The sequence below is a fragment of the Otolemur garnettii genome, unplaced genomic scaffold, assembly GCF_000181295.1.
Source record: "Otolemur garnettii isolate 467f Iridium unplaced genomic scaffold, OtoGar3 scaffold00023, whole genome shotgun sequence".
Taxonomy (NCBI): Eukaryota; Metazoa; Chordata; class Mammalia; order Primates; family Galagidae; genus Otolemur; species Otolemur garnettii.
In genome coordinates, this window is record NW_003852418.1 from 7,908,496 (window position 1) to 7,926,881 (window position 18,386).

The 18,386-nt window shown below is 49.2% G+C and overlaps 2 protein-coding genes across 6 annotated transcripts in view; one reads left to right on the top strand and one right to left on the bottom strand.

The window, feature by feature from the left end:
• Positions 1 to 1,808: 1,808 nt before the first annotated feature.
• SNX21 (sorting nexin family member 21) lies at positions 1,809 to 8,505 on the top strand. 5 transcript variants are annotated; one of them, XM_023511963.1, is made up of 5 exons: positions 1,809 to 1,914; positions 2,155 to 2,428; positions 2,918 to 3,075; positions 6,616 to 6,626; positions 6,786 to 8,505. In XM_023511963.1, exons 1-5 carry the CDS (start codon positions 1,894 to 1,896, stop codon positions 6,802 to 6,804), a joined length of 483 nt encoding a protein of 160 aa, XP_023367731.1. In that variant the 5' UTR covers positions 1,809 to 1,893; the 3' UTR covers positions 6,805 to 8,505. The 5 variants fall into 5 exon arrangements, with proteins under 5 accessions (XP_023367731.1, XP_003787699.1, XP_012659298.1 ...); XM_003787651.3 differs by lacking the exon at positions 6,616 to 6,626; XM_012803844.2 differs by lacking the exon at positions 6,616 to 6,626 and having other exon boundaries at positions 2,918 to 3,068; positions 6,786 to 7,317.
• Positions 7,929 to 18,386, bottom strand: part of ACOT8 (acyl-CoA thioesterase 8) — a 15,950-nt gene continuing 5,492 nt past the window's right edge. The window contains exons 3-6 of the mRNA XM_003787652.3: positions 13,149 to 13,374; positions 10,706 to 10,863; positions 9,995 to 10,189; positions 7,929 to 8,160 (exon numbers count right to left, since the gene is read on the bottom strand). Of these exons, the coding sequence (XP_003787700.1) occupies positions 8,042 to 8,160; positions 9,995 to 10,189; positions 10,706 to 10,863; positions 13,149 to 13,374 (698 nt within the window). The 3' untranslated portion in view covers positions 7,929 to 8,041. The remainder of the gene's footprint in view (positions 8,161 to 9,994; positions 10,190 to 10,705; positions 10,864 to 13,148; positions 13,375 to 18,386) is intronic.

Here is an 18,386-nt window from a genome sequence, read left to right on the forward strand (position 1 = left end):
CCGGGCTGGGGATTCGAACCCGCCACCTTAGGTGTACATGGCTGGCACCTTAGCCGGTTGAGCCATAGGCGCCGAGCCCTGAGATATAGATCTTAAGGAAGTCAGTTTGCCTCAGTCTATTCATCTTGAAAATGGCCAGTTATTGCCCAGTTAACAGTCTCTTCCCCAGGATGTTGTGAAGGTGAGATGTGACAATATGTAAAATGCCTATAAGAAGATAAAGGACAAGATAGAACCTTGAGGGCCCAGCCCTTCTGCTCACACAGAGGTCAAGGAGTAGACATGCCTTCTGTTCATTCAAAGGTATTTCCCTCCTGCCTCTTCCTGCCCCTCTCTCCTGTGCCACCCAAAAAGGGCAAGAGCTACTGTCAGAGAGATTTTGATTTTGTTTGTTTTTGTTTTGCCAGTTTTTTTTTTTGGAAACAGAATCTCACTTTGTCACCCTCAGTAGAGTGCCGTGGCATCACAACTCACAGCAACCTCAAACCCCTGGGCTCAGGTGATTCTCTTGCCTCAGCCTCCCAAGTAGCTGAGACTACAGGCACCTGCCACAAAGCTGGGCTATTTTTAAAGACAAGGTCTCACTCTGGCTCAGGGTAGTCTCGAATTTGTGAACTCAGGCAATCCACCCACCTTGGCCTCCCAGAGTGCAAGATTACAGGCACGAGCCACAGTGCCTAGACTTTGATTTTGTTTTTATCATACAACTATCAAAATCTGCCCTGCTAAGGACTAATATCCAGGCCTTCTGACAGGAAACCACAATAAACTCTTCTTGACCTACTGCTGCTCTGAGGATAAAAGATAAAACGGAGAGCTAGAGAGAACTACTGAAATTACCAGGCCTGTTGCGTAGACAAAGAGCAGTGTGCAGAACTCAGGGCACCTGGACTCCATTCTCAGAAACCTCTGGCAAGCTATGTGACTTTGGCAGAGTAACTCAGCCTCTGAGTCTGCGTTTCTCCATTCTCATACTTCCCATGTGTCAGATTCAAATGAGATTGCACAAGCCTATGAACACTGTAGAAACAATAATTATCATGTAACTGATCATTTCAACATCCCCTGCTCTGTGCCAGGCACTGGACTAAGGTGTTTGAGTTTTGTTGTTTGAGATAGAGTCTGTTTGTGTCCCCCGGCCCGAATGCAGTGGGGTCATCATAGCTCACTGCAACCTCAAACTCCTGGATACAGGGATTCTCCTACCTCCACCACTCCTGGCTAGTTCTTCCTATTATTAGTAGAGATGGGGTCCCTTTTGCCCAGGCTGGTCTCAAATTCTTGAGCTCGAGCAATCCTCCTGCCTCAGTCTCACAAAGTGCTAGGATTACAGGTAGCAGCCACTGCGTCCAGCCCGAACTAGGGTTCTTACAAGAGTGGCAAAATTAGTATTATAGTTCCTGTTTTACGAATGACAGAACCTAGGCTCAGCGAGGTCAGATTCCAGACCAATCATGCTTCTCTTCTCCTCAGTTTTTTTTTTTTTCTTCCTACCCAATAAATGGGCTCACTAATGTCATATAACGGCTTTGGAAAGTTGAGCGCTGGGTGGAAATTAAGGGAATAGATTGGGCTGACTTGGGTCTTCGGGAGGGCTGGGAGGAGTCAAGGAGCGTATGCGCCTGGGCGGGATTGTGGATAATTCCTCCGGAGGCCTGGGCCTCCTTTTGGCAGAGCCAGGATTCCCGAGTCCCTCCTGCAGCTAAGGGCCGGGGATTCTCGGGATACTCTGGCTGCCCGGAGAGCAGGCGGGGCAAGAGGCGGGGCGGCGGCAGGAAGAACTGAGCGACGCTCCCAGCTTCCAGGGCCTGGCGGAGCCCGGCAGAAACCGCCGGTCGTTGGTGAGCCGCGGGGAGGTTGCATTGGGACCCCAGGGGAGAAGCGTGACCCTGAATGCCCCCCGGGACACAGCAGGTAGAGCGCGTAGAGGTGCGAAAGAGAAGTGGGGAGTGTCCGAAGCCCCTCCTGGGAAGAATGCGGCCCTAAGCTGTGTGTGGGTGGAGTGACAGCGACGCGAGCTGGGTCTCTAGCAGGCAGGGGCGTGGCCTCAGGCGCGCCCCTCCCCTCTGTCCTGGCCCCGCCCCTCCACCTCTATCCAAGAGCTGGGATCCTCCTCCTCCCCAGCCCAGGACCCAGCTTCTGCGCTCCCCCCAGGGTGCCATGGCCTCGCGGCTCCTGCACCGGCTGCGGCACGCCTTGGCCGGTGATGGCCCCGGGGAGGCGGCAGTCGGTTCTGAGGCCGAGCAGTTCCCTGAGAGCTCAGAGCTGGAGGATGACGACGCCGAGGGCCTGTCCTCCCGCCTCAGCGGCACTCTCAGCTTCACCAGCGCCGAGGACGACGAGGACGACGAGGACGAGGAAGAGGACGAGGAGGAGGCTGGCCAGGATCTGCTGCCTCCAGGGGACGAGGCGTCTGCAGAAGACGCAGGCGAGTGCGGGAGGACAGAGGCGGGAACCCTGGGGCTCGATTAGGCCTCCATCCCGCTTCTTCTCAAGAGCATCTTGGGCGCCCTGAGTGGATCCAGCTGAAACTCCCACACTTCTTAAAGCGTCCTCAGCCACCTCTGGGCTGTGTGACCTTGAGAGAGTCACAACAGGTCTCTAAGCCAAGTTTTCCCTGTGTGAAATGGGAGAAATCACTCCTAGCTCAGAGTTATTGCTGGCATTAAAGGTACAGGGCCTGGGACACAAATGATTACGATGCGCTGGCAAAGTTTGGGGATGGTGATATTCTTTAGCCCCTATCTTCCCTGTATGGTGGTTAGCTCCTGGGCCCTCTCTGGCCCTTGGTTTCCATTTCTGTAAAATGGGGATAATCCTATCTCACATTGGAAGGATGAGTGAGGTCATGACACATGGTTTATGTTGACCCTGGTGCCCTAGGCCTGTAGATATGACTGGTCATGTGCTTGTGCAGAACGGAGCCCCCCATCTGATGGGCAGCGGAGCAGTCAGCTCCTGGCCCGGCAGTTGCAGGATTTCTGGAAGAAGTCCCGGAACACGCTGGTACCCCAGAGGCTGCTCTTCGAAGTGACCAGCGCCAACGTTGTCAAGGACCCACCCTCCAAGTATGTGGTGAGTGAAAGTCCAGGAACCCCTGGGCTAGAAGTATAGCTAAGAGAGTAGGGAAGACTTCCTGAGGGATCTGACTGAGTAGTTATAAATGCTGCCTCATTTCATACAGGTAGAAATTGAGGCCAGAAAGAAGAGGTAACTTGAGCAAGTCCTCAGGCAAATGGCTTAGTTTTCTTGACACTGAATAAAGTAGAAATTAAGGACCTGTCTCATATCTCTTATCACTACACCAGGCTGATTTTTCCAGTTTTTTAGTAGAAATGGTATCTCACTGTTGCTCAGGCCGTCTCAAACTCCTGACCTTAAGCAGTCCTCAGCCTTTGCCTCGGCCTCCCCAAGTGCTAGGATTACAGGCATGAGCCACTGTCTTTATACTATTTTTTTTTTTAAACAGTCTCATTATGTCACCCTCAGTGGAGTGCTGTGGCATCACAGCTCACAGCAACCTCCAATTCTTGGGCTTAAGTGATTCTCTTGCCTCAGCCTCCCAAGTAGCTGGGACTACAGGTGCCCACCACAACTCCTGGCTATTTTTTGTTGTTGTTGCATTTGTCATTGTTGTTTTAGCAGGCCTGAGCCAGGTTCAAACCTGCCTGCCTCGGTGTATGTGGCCCGCACCGTACCTACTGAACTACAGGTGCCGCCCCTTTATCCTGGTTTTGAGACTAAGAGAACTGGAGTGTGTTCTTCCTGATCCTGCCCACAGGGTTTTTGCAAACTGTAGCAAAATACAAGATACAGAGGGAAGGATATTATCCGGTCAGATGTGAAACAAAAGTTACACGGGTTAGTGGTTAAGGAAATGGACTTGGAATCCAGACCAACCCTGATTCACATCCCACATATTATCGGTTGTTGACTTTGTGTGAAATATGTAACCCTGATGGTCCTTGTGTCCCCATCTGAGTAGTGGGGATAGTGTAGAAGATGACAGCAGGAGTTAAGTGAGACAGTGCACAAAAAACTCTTAGCACTGTGCCTGGTGCTCAATAAAATGGTAGCTATGTCATTTAACTTTCGATTGACAATGTCTGGCATCTAGGGCCTGCTATGGCCTCCTTGTAACCCAGGTGAATCAATACTCAAGCACCATCCTGTACAGAATAATCTTGTCCTAAGGGTCTAGACTTTGGGGATTAGTAGAGGTTGGAGTGAAGAGCAGTGTAGAGGATCTTGCTGAGGAGAGGACAGACTGACATGGAGAAAGAGGACCATGCCAGGTCCTGCCCTCAGCCAGTCCTGAAATACAGCTGAGCTGGCTGCTCCTGACAGTGGCAACTCTCTGCCTTACACTCTCCTCCTCTTCACCCTCCTCCACCTCTGACTCAGCAGGAAGGGGGCCTGGAGTCCTGTCCCACATCTGGGCCTCTGCATCTCTCTGTTGTTAGTAAATGAGGGCCACGCCTATGGGGTGACTGCTCCAGTTCCAGCAGGGTTTAACTCTGACAATTGACATTTAACTGCAAATATCCCAGAGCTCTAGGTGGACAAGGGGTCATACACAGGAAGGGGACACCAACGATCAGTCACCAAGGAGCAGCTCAGAGGCAGGGGGGAATGAGGTGACTTTGGGTACCCAAATGGAAAAGAATGACAAGACAGAACAGGATAGCCAAGTTTGCCCTGACCCGTGTCTGGAGAAGCAAGTCATCTTCCCTGTACAATGGAGACTCTAAGTCTTCGTATATCTTTTAGAAGTGAAGAGCATAGGCTTTGGAATCAGATTGACCTGGATTGAATCCCAGCTAGGCCATTTACCAGCTGTGACTTAGGGCAATCTTTGAGCCTGCTTCCTCAGCTGCCAGAGATAAAGGCATCTTCCTTGCAGTGCTGCTATGATGATTAAATGAAAGCATAGATGTAAAGGTGCTTGGTACAGCATGAGGCACAGATTAAGTGCTCAGTTAATGGAACTATCATTATTACCAATGTTAGTTGGACATCACAATGATCAGATGAAATAAAGGATATAAAAATGGGGGTTTTGGCTTGGCGCCTGTAGCAAAGCGGCTAGGGCACCAGCCACATACACCGGAGCTGGTGGGTTTGAATCCAGCCTAGGCCTGCCAATAAACAATGACAACTATATCCAAAAATAGCCGGGTGTTGTGGTGGACACCTGTAATCCTACCTACTTGGGAGGCTGAGGCAAGAGAATCACTTAAGCCCAAGAGTTTAAGGTTGCTGTGAGCTGTGATGCCACAGCACTCTACCCAGGGCAACATAGTGAGACCCTGACTCAACAACAAAAAAAAGTGAGTCAAAGAAAATTGGTGTCCTGAAATGTGTCCTGCACAAAACTGGTTTCCTAGAATGTTAATAACTGTTCCAAAATGAATAAATAAAATTTTATAAGCAATATGTTTTGGGAATGCAGAGTTGAATGAGAATAAAATAGGTTTCTTTTAAAGTTTAATATCAATGTACCTAGTGAATCTTCAAGTACAAAGTAGACAAACCTGACTGACTAGGGGTGGCTAGGATGCTGTTGGTTCCACAGGACAAGTTGAGAGAAGAATCTGGGTGCAGTGTTAGTCTGTCTTTGACATCTAATGCTTGCTAACTCCTGCTTTAAACCTGCTGGCTCACTGTTATTATCAATTAATCCACTTTGGTTCTCCGACCTGGGGGGCTTAGTAGTCACCTTGTTCAGTGTTTCCCAAACCTGGGTCATTCCAGAACCCCCTTCATGATTCTTGACCTAAAAATGCTACTTGTACTGTTCTTTGCTTAACATTTATCTTTAAATGAACCTATCTTTTTTCTTAAATCAGTTTAAAACCCAACTTCATTGTACTACTCTATATGGAAAGTCTCACTTGCCATAAAAAAGAAGCTAGCCATAAAAATAAAAGCAATGAAAATGAAACAACGTTGTTAAATCCTGCCTAGTTTCTGTTGCCTGAACAAGGCCCTGACCTGAGATTCGCTTTCTGGCTCTTTTTTAAAAATGGAGACGAAGTGTTAAGAGAAGTGTTTTTCCAAAACCAAATTGAGAGCATCTCAATTTGTAGTCAGATTAAAGAACCTGAATGAAGGAGGAATCACCTCCTTTCTCTGATGCAGTGTTACTCTAGAATGTGCCACCTAAAAACCTCAGGTGCCAACACTTGTGCAGGTCCCAGTTCTTGACTAAATACCAACCAGAGACAAAGTGGACTCAGAGTGGGACTGCCTTGTCTGAGGGAGGGAGCAGTGACCTGGGATTAGAGCCTGAGTTCATTATACTTTTCTCAGTGATCACAATTGGGACTATCTAAAGACATGTTTTCTGGGTAAACTTTGGCAGAGTCTGGCCAGGGATGTGGGGGCCAGTTGTCCAGAGTGAAACACAACTCCAAGTTGGTCCTCAACATTGGCTCAGAGGCCTGGAGATCGCCTGGGTTTCAGCTCACGCCTGGTTTTCCAGAGGGGCTGTCAGAAGAACTGACTGCCCTACAGGAAGGGAGTGTCCCAGAGGGGTAAAAGGGCAGCAGCCAGGCACTGAAGCTCGTCTCTGTCTTTCTTTCCCTGTGCTGCCTTGGGCCTGGGTCATTTCAGACAAGCCTCAGGTAAGATGGAACTGGGCTCCCTAGCAGCTCCTACCATGCTGGGCCCAGTCCCAGGGACAAGGGGAAGGGGTGGGGAGCAGAATTGGGAGTGTGATGGGCGGGGGAGGGAAGGGACTTGTGGATACCTTGCACCTGCCCTGACACCCACCCTTCCGGCAGCTCTACACCCTCGCCGTGATGGGCCCAGGGCCAGATCACCAGCCAGCCCACATCTCTCGCCGCTACTCGGACTTTGAACGGTTGCACCGTAACCTGCAGCGGCAGTTCCGGGGTACCATGGCTGCCATCTCCTTCCCACGTAAGCGCCTGCGCCGGAATTTTACTGCAGAGACCATTGCCCGCCGTAGCCGGGCCTTTGAGCAGTATTTGGGCCACCTACATGCGGTACCTGAGCTGCGCCATGCCTCAGACCTACAGGACTTCTTCGTGCTGCCAGAGCTGCGGCGGGCACAGAGCCTCACCTGTACTGGCCTCTATCGTGAGGCTCTGGCGCTCTGGGCCAATGCCTGGCAACTGCAGGCCCAGCTGGGCACCCCCTCTGGCCCAGACCGTCCCCTACTGACCCTGGCTGGGCTGGCAGTGTGCCACCAGGAGCTGGAAGACCCTGCAGAGGCCCGGGCATGCTGTGAGAGGGCCCTACAGCTGCTGGGGGACAAACGCCTCCACCCTCTGCTGGCACCCTTTCTGGAGGCCCACGTTCGGCTCTCTTGGCGCCTGGGCCTGGACAAACGCCAAACAGAGGCCCGACTTCAGGCCCTGCAGGAGGCGGGCCTTACCCCCACACCACCCCCGAGTCTCAAAGAATTGCTTATCAAGGAGGTGCTGGATTAACCCTTGCCTCAAATTATGGCCACTATAGGGGGAGGGGCTGCCCCAGGATGGGGGGTAAGGCCCTGTTAGGACATAGAGAGCCGCTGGTAGGCTGTAGGGCAGTGGTTCTCAACCTTCCTAATGCCGTGGCCCTTTAATACAGTTCCTGTGGGTTGCTGCTGTAGGGGGTCCTGGGAGCCTCTAGAAGTTTCACAAAGCGAATATGCAGCAGATTAAGGAGACTAACTTCTGTTGAGCTGGGCTCAGGCACACTATGGCTGGGGTTGCCCTGGGGTGGCGCAGGGGAGAAGTCTGACACAGTCTGACACAGCCTCTCCAGCTGATAAACAGGGTCAGTGTTACCTTGTCCATGGGCCTACAAGCCAGTGAGGCAGCCTGGCTGAGGGGCTGAGGACTCTGCCCATGGAGTCCTGGAGTTGAAGAATGAAAGGAGGGCTGCCGCTCTAGCCCAGTGGAAGTAAGGCCAGCCACTCCAGTGGTATCAGTCTCTTTATTGGATTTGAGGGCCAGAGGACTGTCCTTCTGCCTTAGAAGTGGTGGTAGAAGTGAGGTACTTGAAGCTCCAGGTCATCTGGTACCTCTGGTTATAACTTGCTTTCTGAGACCCGGGGCCTTACTCGGATCACACCTTCCTGGGCACAGGACACAGCCAGGACTCCGTCCCGACGCCACAGCCGCCCATGGACCAGCCCCCGAGAGCCACCTGTGGGTGAGGGGATGGGTGAGAATGACCTTCTCTCTGCTTCAGCACAGACAAACATGGTTCTTGAAGAGCATGGCCCAGGGGAGGGCTGTCCCACACAAGGGCACACCCAGTGCTCCAATTCTCTAAGTGCCGCTTTCTGAGCCTGTGTTACAGACAGTTGTTGGGTGACTCCTCCTATGGGAAGCCACTTGACAGTTTAAAAGCACTTTCATGTATAGGCTGGCTTCCTCAAAAAAAGCAGAGGGAGGAACTGGGAGAATAGTCTCCTTACATAGCTTGGCCAAGATCTGCCATACCTCTGGCCACTTCTGTTCCCTTTACAATAAATGAAGCCAAGCCCTCCAAGCGGTAATTCATTAGAAAATAATACCACTGGTGTTATTGGCCCCACCACCAAGGGGAAGAAGGGCCCCAGGGAAAGGACCTGAGGCCTCAGGTCTGGCCTCTCCTCCCTCCCCTCTCGGAGATTCTCTTTTCCCTTGCTCCTTTTGGGCTTAAATCTGACATTTATAAAGAACTGCTGAGCTCCCTACATATAGCAGAGCTCACTTGGTTCTCACAGAGCGACATGCAGCAGGCATTTGTTGTCCCACTTTCTAGACAATGGCCCTGTAGTTCAGAGAAGCTCAGGAACTTGGCCCCAGGATCAGACTAACCCTCAACCTAAGTACCCTAACTTCAGGACTGTTAATCTTTTATTGTGATGCCATTAGTGCTTGAAAGTACCCCTTTTCTGAGTTTTAAGCGTTCTTAAGGGCGGCACCTGTGGGTCAAAGGAGTAGGGCACCGGCCCCATATACTGGAGGTGATGGGTTCAAACCCAGCTCCAGCCAAAAAAAAAAAAAAACTGCAAAAAAAAAAAGAGTTCTTAAGTTTTGTCCCTGTTTTATAAAGCCAGATTTTTCTTTTTTTGAAATATACTTCCTTGGAAAGGAAACCAGTGTTCTGGAGCTAGACATGTGACATTGATGAGTCAGTTGGGGTTTCTCTCTATCCCCTATAAGGAGTGTCTAAATATTGAGGCCCTTAGAGACCACTGCGTGCCCTGATCCCCAGCCAACTTATCAGCAGAATCATTTAGAGAGCTGTTTAAAAATACAGTTTCCTGGGTGGTCCCTGTGGCTCAATGGGTAGGGCACTGGCCCCATATACCGAGGGTGGCAGGTTCAAACCTGGCCCCAGCCTAACTGCAACAAAAAAATAGCTGGGAGTTGTGGCAGGCACCTGTAGTCCCAGCTACTCAGGAGGCTGAAGCAAGAGAATTGCCTAAGCCCAGGAGTTGGAGTTTGCTGTGAGCTGTGTGACGACGAGACACTCTACCCAGGGTGATATGAGATTCTGTCTCTATAGGAAAAAAAAAAATACAGTTTCCTGGACCTCATCCAAGATCTGAGTTGGAATCTTGAGAGTAGAATCAGAATCTACTTTGAAAAAGCTCCCCCAAGTGGCAATCTGATAGACTACCGATTTGGATGCTACTGCTCTAATGTAACCCTCTTTGTTTGATGGGGAAACTGAGCCTCAAATGGGAGATAGGATTTAATAAGTTCACCCAGAGAATCTGAAGTGGTTCTGGGACTAGAAAGTGGTCTCTGAGATAAAGTGAATTATGTTCCTAGCATGTTTTAGAGATTTAGAGCTGAGCAGTTGTCCCAGCCTCAAAGTCTCACCCTATCATTTTGAAGATGAGAATGCCAGAGCCTGGGGGGCAGGAGAGGAAGTACCCCACAGGTGGCTGGGGGAGGCAGCATTACTGAAGAAAGTGGGCCCCATGCCACTCCCCCCCCCCAACCAAGGTCAACGTCCTTGTTCCAGTCAACCCCACACTTACCAGCCCAGGGGCTTGTGCATTCATAAAGCATCCAGTGGTCAGCTCGGAAGGGGGCGTGGAACCACATAGAGTGGTCTAGCGAGACCATGAAGTGAGCCTTATACTGCCACCAGTGGGGCAACAGTGCAGTGCCCAGGAAGGCATAGTCTGAGATATAGGCCGCCACGCAGCAGTGCATCTTGATGTCTCCCTCCCCTGCAACAGGTCCCGGCCCCCATCAGCCCTGGGCTCCTGGGCTTTCCAGCTCAGGACCTGCAGGGAGGTGGGGGGAGAAAGAGACTCCCATGCATGGATGTGCAGCTCAGTTACTGCACAGGACATCTGGCTCAAAGTGATGGGATGAGGGAGGTGGGAGGGACAAGGGAGGGTGAGGCCTAAACTCCAGTCCTTACTCCCAAGTCTCCCACACTGGGCCCTGAAAGGGGTATGTATCTTTTTCCAATTTGCACAAAGGCACCTGAAGGTTAGCAGCGGATCTGGATAAGGACCTCAGCGAGGTACTTTGCCTTCCCCAGAAAGGTCCCACGTTGGGATTATAGTCACCTCCCCATTCTCCCCATGCAAAGGGCTGAGGGAGCCCAACTTGCCCATCATGCACATAAGGAAACAGGCACAGAGAGGGGAAGTAATGTGCCCAAGGCTCCATGGCAAATGAGTGGCCGGCCTAGACCCCTACAGAGTGTTTTCCCCTGGTCCATGGGGTCCTCTTACCAATATGGCCCCGGGCTCGCACCCAGAACATCTGTTTAGGTTCCATTCTCTGCAGCTGGCTCAAGGTGGGTATCTTTACTGGCTTGATCTCAATGGGTACCTCCCGGGCAGCAATTCGGTTCAACAACAGTGGGTACTTCTCTTGGAGATGATGGTTCCTGAAAGGAAAAAGGAGAGCATGGGAATTCCCAGGGAGAAGGGGCACCCTCATCTGCCCTGCCTCTTCTTGCCCCCCCCCCATTCTTCCACAGGAACGACTTATCCCAAAGCTCCCTTCCCTTCGCAGCAAGCGATAGTATAGTGTCTGAATCCCTTCTTTGCCACGAATGGGCCACGTGGCCTTGTGCTACTTTAGAATCTCTCTGAGCTTATTTTCCTATCTGTAAAATGTAGATAATGGTCGCCTACCTCAAAACAAACCCTGTGGAGAAAACAAGATAATGCACATACAAGCAACACATCATAGTGATAAGACATGCTCTATCATGCACTATTCTAAGCATTGCACATACAGTAACACTCCTCCCAACAACCCTGTGAGGTAGGTTCTATTACCAACCCCGTTTGGTAAGTGAAATAAGCACAGAGAATCCAAGTAGATTGCTCAGAAATCGGAGAGGGCAGGATTTGGAATCAGACAATCTGGCTCCACAGTTTGTACTCTTTTGCTTTTTTTTTTTTTTTTTTTTTGGTTGAGACAGAGTCTCACTATGTTACACTCAGTAGTGTGCTTTGGTGTCACAGCTCACAGCAACCTCAAACTCTTGGGCTGAAGTGATTCTTTTGCCTCAGCCTCCCAAGTAGCTAGGACTACAGGTGCCCGCCACTGTGCCTGGCTATTTTTTGTTGCAGTTGTCATTGTTTAGCTGGCCTGGGTTGGGTTCGAACCCACCACCCTCGGTGTATGTGGCTGGCACTGTAACCACTGTGCTACTGGCGCCAAGCCCACAGTTTGTACTCGTAACTATTTCATTATTCTAAACATCCAAGAAACAGGTCGCCTGACTTGGATTGAGTTACATAATCCGGAGCAGTAGGGAACATTGTATCTTCCCAGGGAAGGAACCCATTTCCCGGGAAGGAACCCATTTCCCGGGAAACCCCTTGCAAAACAGTAACAACCACCCACAATGCTTTTCACAGGTCCTGCCTTGTTCACCCCTACCCTCCAGTGCTGTCCAATAGAACCTTCTGTGATAATGAATGTCCACTATGGTAGCAAATGTGGCTAATGCTACTGAGGAACAGAATTGTTAATTCTACTTAATGCAAATTAATACATGGGTACTGACTACCTTATTCAACAGCCCAGCTTTAAATTCAGGGTCCTCTAACAATATCTTCCTTTCATTTCAGCAAACATTTATTAAGTTGCAACCACAAACCAGGCCCCATGCCTTTTTCTCTTGGTGAACTGATAAAATTTACTGAGCATCTACTAAGCGCCTTATATCTTTTATCTCAATCCTGACAGCAGCATTATGAGGTAGGAATTATGATTAGCACCGTTTTAAAATAGGTATGGGCTCAGAGTGGGAAAGCAATTTACCCAAACTCACACAGCTGGGAAGGACAGAGTTTAGATTTGAACCCAGACCTTTTAGGCTCCCACACCCACACCTCTCCCATCATACCCTGCTGCTTCCCCACAAGATAGAGTATCTGGGAATTAAGGCAGAAATGACCATTCCCATTTTTTAGATGAAGAAGTTAGGGTCACAAGAGGCTGGGGAGTTAGGCAAAGTCACACAGCAGGTGAGCACCGATAGAGACACAGCCCTGGCCAGAATCCATGTGTCTGAACCCCAAAGCTCTTTCCCTTGAACCAGCATTTTTCAAATGTTACTAGCTGTGATCCAAAGAAATATATTTTATTTACTAGATATTCAAAATATTTAACATGCACTGAATCAGCAACCCATCAAACATGGACTATATCTCTGCAGCCTGCTGGACACTCACCCCTGCCACACATTAACTCCTAAGCTGCTGGATCACGGACCTGAAGGAGGAGAGGGGATGCTTCTGGGGGCTGGGGAGATAGACCCACCGAAGGATCCTATGATCCACAAATAGCAACTACAGTTTTGTTTTGTTTTCTACTGGTTGTTTTTGTTTGTTTGCAAAGAGTCTCACTCTGTTTCCCCAGTCTAGAGTGCATCAATCTAGCTCACAGGAACCTCAAACTCCTGGGCTCAAGCAGTCCTGCTGCCTCAGCCTCCCAAGTAACTGAGACTGTAGGCGCCCACCACCATACCCAGCTAATTTCTCTATTTTTAGTAGAGATAAGGGTTTTACTCTTGCTCAGGCTGGTCTTAAACTCCTAAGCTCAAGTGATCTTCCTGCTTTGGCCTCCCAGAGTGCTAGGATTACAAATGTGAGCCACAGAGCCTGGCCACAACCACAGTTTGGAAAACTCCCCTGGAGCCTCCAGGTCTCTCACCTTAAATACTGTTCAATGAAGACCTCATAGTCAAGCAGCTCTTCTGGTGGTGGCACAGTGGGCATGGAGAACTGGTGCTGCACGGGGCTGGGCTGAGTGTGCTGGAAGGAGGCCTGGCATATGAAGATGGGCTTGCCATGTTGCACAGCCTTCACAGAACGCACCGAGAAGCTTGACCCTGTTCGCGTTCGCTCCACCTGGTATAGCACTGGCACCTTCGGGTCCCCTGCAGTGGGCACAGGGACATGGTGAGCCTGAGTGAACCCCACAGGCCCTCACATCATCACAGTACCTGCACAGAGCTCTATTTCTCATTTCTGCTCAGTAGCAACTCATGGAGGCCCACTGAGCCCACTGTATCCCACTGAGGATATAGAAAGAATACTAGGCCCTATCCGCAGGCTGCTCGAGAGCAGGTGGAGTTCCTCTCTAATAGAACAGAACAGCGGGGACACTGCCACAGTCCCTGTATCCAAGTCCAGAGCTCTACTCACCAGCTTTGTGACCCTGGGAAAGTCACTTAACTTCTCTGAGCCGTGTACTCATTTGTAAAAGGGGGATCATCATAGTGCTTACACTGCACAAGATGTTAATGAGTTCTGTGAAATGGGAAGTAGGGAGGAAGAGAATGACTTTGTAATGAGAGGGCGGTGGCCACAAACACCGAGGCTGGCAGGTTCAAGCCCAGCCTGGGGCTGCTAAACAACTGCTACAGCAACAAAAAAATAGCTAAGTGTTGTGGCAGGTGCCTGCAGTCCCAGTACTTGGGAGACTGGGGTAAGAGAATTGCTTAAGCCCTAGAGTTTGAGGTTGCCGTGAGCTGTGATACCACAGCACTGTACCGAGGGTGACATGGCATGGTGAGACTGTCTCAAAAAAAAAATTGTAATGAGAAATGGGATCATATTAAAAGTGTTTAGAATAATCCACACATGGTAAGGGTTCTATAAGTGTTTGTGAAAGAAAATATTTAGCAAGCTTTTGTCTTGCTACATCTGTGCTTGGCATCTTGTCATGAGTCCCAAAACATTACTCTAGATCAAGGGTTAGCAAATCTAACCTGCCACCTATTTTCTTTGTTGTCTTTTTTTTTTTCCTTTTGAGAACAAAAAGATTTATTCAGAGTTGTGTTGCTATAGCAGGTAGTCATTTGTTTGTTTTAGAAATGGTCTTGCTGTCACCCAGTCTAGAGTACAGTGGTTGCTATCATGGCTCACTGCAGCCTTGAATTCCTGGGCTCAAGTGATCCTCCTAACCTCCCAAATTGAGAGTATTACAGGCATGCACAATAATGCCCTGCTAGTTTTTTAGTTTTGTTTTTTGAGACAGAGTCTCACTATGTCGCCCTTGGTGGAGTGCCATGGCATCACAGCTCACAACAACCTCAAGGTCTTGGGCTTAAGCAATTCTCTTGCCTCAGCCTCCCAAGTTTGGCAGGCCCAGACTGGATTTGAACCTGCCAGGTCCAGCTCCACCTAGCCACTGAGCTACTGGTGCTGAGCCTGCCCTGCTAGTTTTTAAATTTTATTTTTCTTAGAGATGGGGGAGTCTCATTATGTCTCCCAGGCTGGTCTTGAACTCCTGGTCTCAAGCAATCCTTTTGCCTCAGCCTCCTAGAAGTGCTGGGATTACAGGAGTGAGCCACCACACTTGGCCATTTGCTTTGGACAGAGACGCAAAAGCAGGCATCGGAATGGGAAAGCACTACACTGGGGAGAAAAAAAGGCAGCTTCAGGTGTGCCCTATTGGAGGTTGTTGGCCTGCGGAAGCAGCAGGTGAGTTAACCAGAAGTGGGAAATCCTCTGTATTTGTAATTGGTTAGAGTTACATATTTGGCTTTCTCTAGTTGGCCCTAAGCTGGAAACAGGGGCAAAATTTAGGGAAGCTGTCAGTTATTAATCAAACCCTAGCTGTTTGGAGCTTGTGCTTACCGGGGTAATTATTTGGCTTCCTGGACTGGTTGCTGGAGATAGTGGTCTGCCTTCCTGTAAGTCTGACTTGTAGATAGCAGGCTGGCTTCCTGTGCTGCTTGCTGCTAACTTTGGGTCAGGGTTCCAATCTTATATATCGTCTGGCCATTGTCTGTTTACATATTCGTTCTCTCTCAGGAAAGCTGTCACTTCATCCCTGATTAATTGGAAGCCACTGGGTCCTTCACCATCTGGTGTTTGTGCTCTAAAGCAGAGTGAAAGACATTGGCCTGGGCTAAGAACTATCAGCCATCAACAAACAGGTGAGGGAGGAACTTTATTTATTTTGAGACAGCCTCAAGCTGTCACCCTGGGTAGAGTGCTGTGGCATCACAGCTCACAGCAACCTTCAACTCCTGGGCTCAAGTGATTCTCCCGCCTCTGCCTCCCAAGCAGCTGGGACTACAGGCGCCCACCATAACACCTGGCTATTTTAATTTTTTTTTTTTTTTTGGTTGCAGTCGTCATTGTTGTTTGGTGGGCCGGGCTGGATTCAAACCTGTCAGCTCAGGTGTATGTTGCTGGTGCCTTAGCCACTTGAGCCACTGGCACCAAGCCAAGGGGAACTTTTTTTTTTGTGAGTCTCACTTTGTCCCTGAAGCTCTCATTTTGTCTTGGGTCAGGCTGGCCTTGGGAAACCATGATATCTGTCTGGGCTGTGAGATATCTTGGGGATGATTTTCTTTTCTTTTTTTGGCGGGGGGGGGAGGGAAGACAGTCTCAAGTTGTTGCCCTGAGTACAGTGCCGTGGTGTCATAGCTCACAGCAACCTCCAACTCGGGCTCAAGTGATCCTCTTGCCTCAGTTTTTCTATTATTAGTAAAGACAAGGGTCTTGCTTTTGCTCAGGCTGGCCTCGAACTCATGAGCTCAATCAGTCCACCTACTTTGGCCTCCCAGAGTGCTAGGATTATAGGCACGAGCCACCGCGCCTGGCCTTGGAGATGATTTTCAACTTTCAGATAAAAGAGGTCTGGATAAGTTTTGCCTCCTCCACCCATATCCGAATGGGGAGCCAAGCAGGCACCAAGACTCTTTCAACACCAACAAACCACTTTCTGAAGCCAGCTGAGTTGCTCAACTGTTATCAGGCATTGCCACAAGAAGCACTTTGATCAGAATGGGAGCTCCTCAAGGCCAATAGCCTTTGTGCAGGCTTACCAAGAATCCAGATGCTGAGGGCGACAAAGTGAGACTCTGTACTCTGTATCATAAAATACAATACTATTTCAGATTTACATGATGACACAAACCATTAGGTTATATAACTTACACATGAAAGGTTGTAAAGTCAGAGTTGTTAACTGTGTCCTATAACAGGGAGTATACCATATATCCATGCACTGTACCCAAGGTCCCAATCTATTGTTGGAAATTCTTTTTTGAAACAGTTTTACTATGTCACCCTCGGTAGAGTGCCATGATCTCACAGCTCACAGCAACCTCAAACTCTTGGGCTTAAGCAATTCTCCTGCCTCACCCTCCCAAGTAGCTGGGACCACAGGCGCCTACCACAATGGCCAGCTATTTTTTATTGCGGTTGTCATTGTTTTAGCTAGCCCTAGCCAGGTTTGAACCCGCCAGCCTTGGTGTATGTGGCTGGCGCCATAACCACTGTGCTACAGGTGCCAAGCCTCAGCTATTTTTTTGTTGTAGCTGTCGTTGTTTAGCAGGCCCAGGCCAGGTTCAAACCCGCCAACTTTGGTGTATGTGGCCGGCGCCCTACCCACTGAGCTATGGACACTGCCTATTGTTGGATATTTTTACTGGAACAGAGAAGGAAGGTCCCGAAGCTTATTGAAGGAAAGGAGCTAAAGGTTATGGGTAAATGGTAGGTGCTAGACAACACTGGATCAAGGTATGTTTTCTCATGTTGGCCTCACAATGATTATGTAGAGTGGGTCTTATCCCGATTGTCTAGATGAGGAATCTAATGCTTAAAATTTTTTGTAATCTCCGTATTCATTTTTTACATATTTTATATATCATTGATAAATGCTTTTACTGGCAAAACCTAAAATAGTTTCTATCTGGCCCTTTATGGAATATTTGCTGACTCCTGCTCTGGATCCTTCAATCTCTAAATCTATACTAAGTTAGATCATCTCTGTATTACATTTTTTCTTTTGTTTGAAACAAAGTCCTACTTTGTTGCCCTGGGTAGAGTATCGTGGTGTCAACATAGCTCACAGCAACCTCAAACTCCTAGGTTCAAGCGATCCTCTTGCCTTAGCCTCCAGAGTAGCTGGGACTACAGGCACCCTCTATAATACCTGGATAATTTTTCTTATTTTTTTTAGTAGAGATGGGGTCTTGCTCTTGTTCAGGCTATTCTTGAACTCCCAAGCTCAAGCAATCTTACCTCCTCTGCCTCCCAGAGTGCTAGGATTATAGGTGTGAGCCACCAGGCCTGGCTTTCAACTCTACAGAGAAAAACTAAAAACAAAACAAAAACCCAGCTGATTAACATTCTTTCCTGGACTTTTAGAAAAAGGACCGATATGATAAATGGCCAAGAACCAACCCCCCATCTATCTTTTATAATATTTGATGTATCCCACAGGAAGTCAATCACAAACTGATTATAAAAGAGAGTTTCTTTTTTTGCCTTGCTGTCAGGAAGCTCAAAACTAAATTTAGGGGTTGGGGGGGCATTTTTAGACAGAGTCTCACTCTATTGCCCTGGGTTTGACTGCCATGACATCATCATAGTTCATAGCAACCTCAAACTCTTAGGCCCAAGTGATTCTCTTGCCTCAGCTTCCCCAGTAGCTGGAACTATAGGTGCCCAGCTAGGTTTTTCTATTTAGTAAGGACAGGCAGGGACTTGCTCTTACCCAGGCTGGTCTTGAACTCCTAAGCTCAAGTAATCCACCTGCTTCAGTCTCCCAGAGTGCTAGGATTGTAAATGTAAGCCGCCTTATCTGGTGCAAAACTAAATTTTCTATAAAATTCCAGCTCATCTCTACCAAAAACAGAAAATATTTGCAGGTGTGGTGGCATGTGTCTATAGCTCCAACTGTCAGGAGGCTGAGGCAGGAGGATTGCTTGAGCTCAAGAGTTTGAAATTGGCTCGGCGCCTGTGGCTCAGTCAGCTAGGGCGCCAGCCACTACACCTAAGGTGGCGGGTTGGAATCCAGCCCAGGCTGGCAAAACAACAATGATGGCTGCAACCAAAAAATGGCCGGGCGTTGCGGCGGGTGCCTGTGGTCCCAGCTACTTGGGAGGCAGAGGCAGGAGACTCGCTTGAGCCCAGGAGTTGGAGGTTG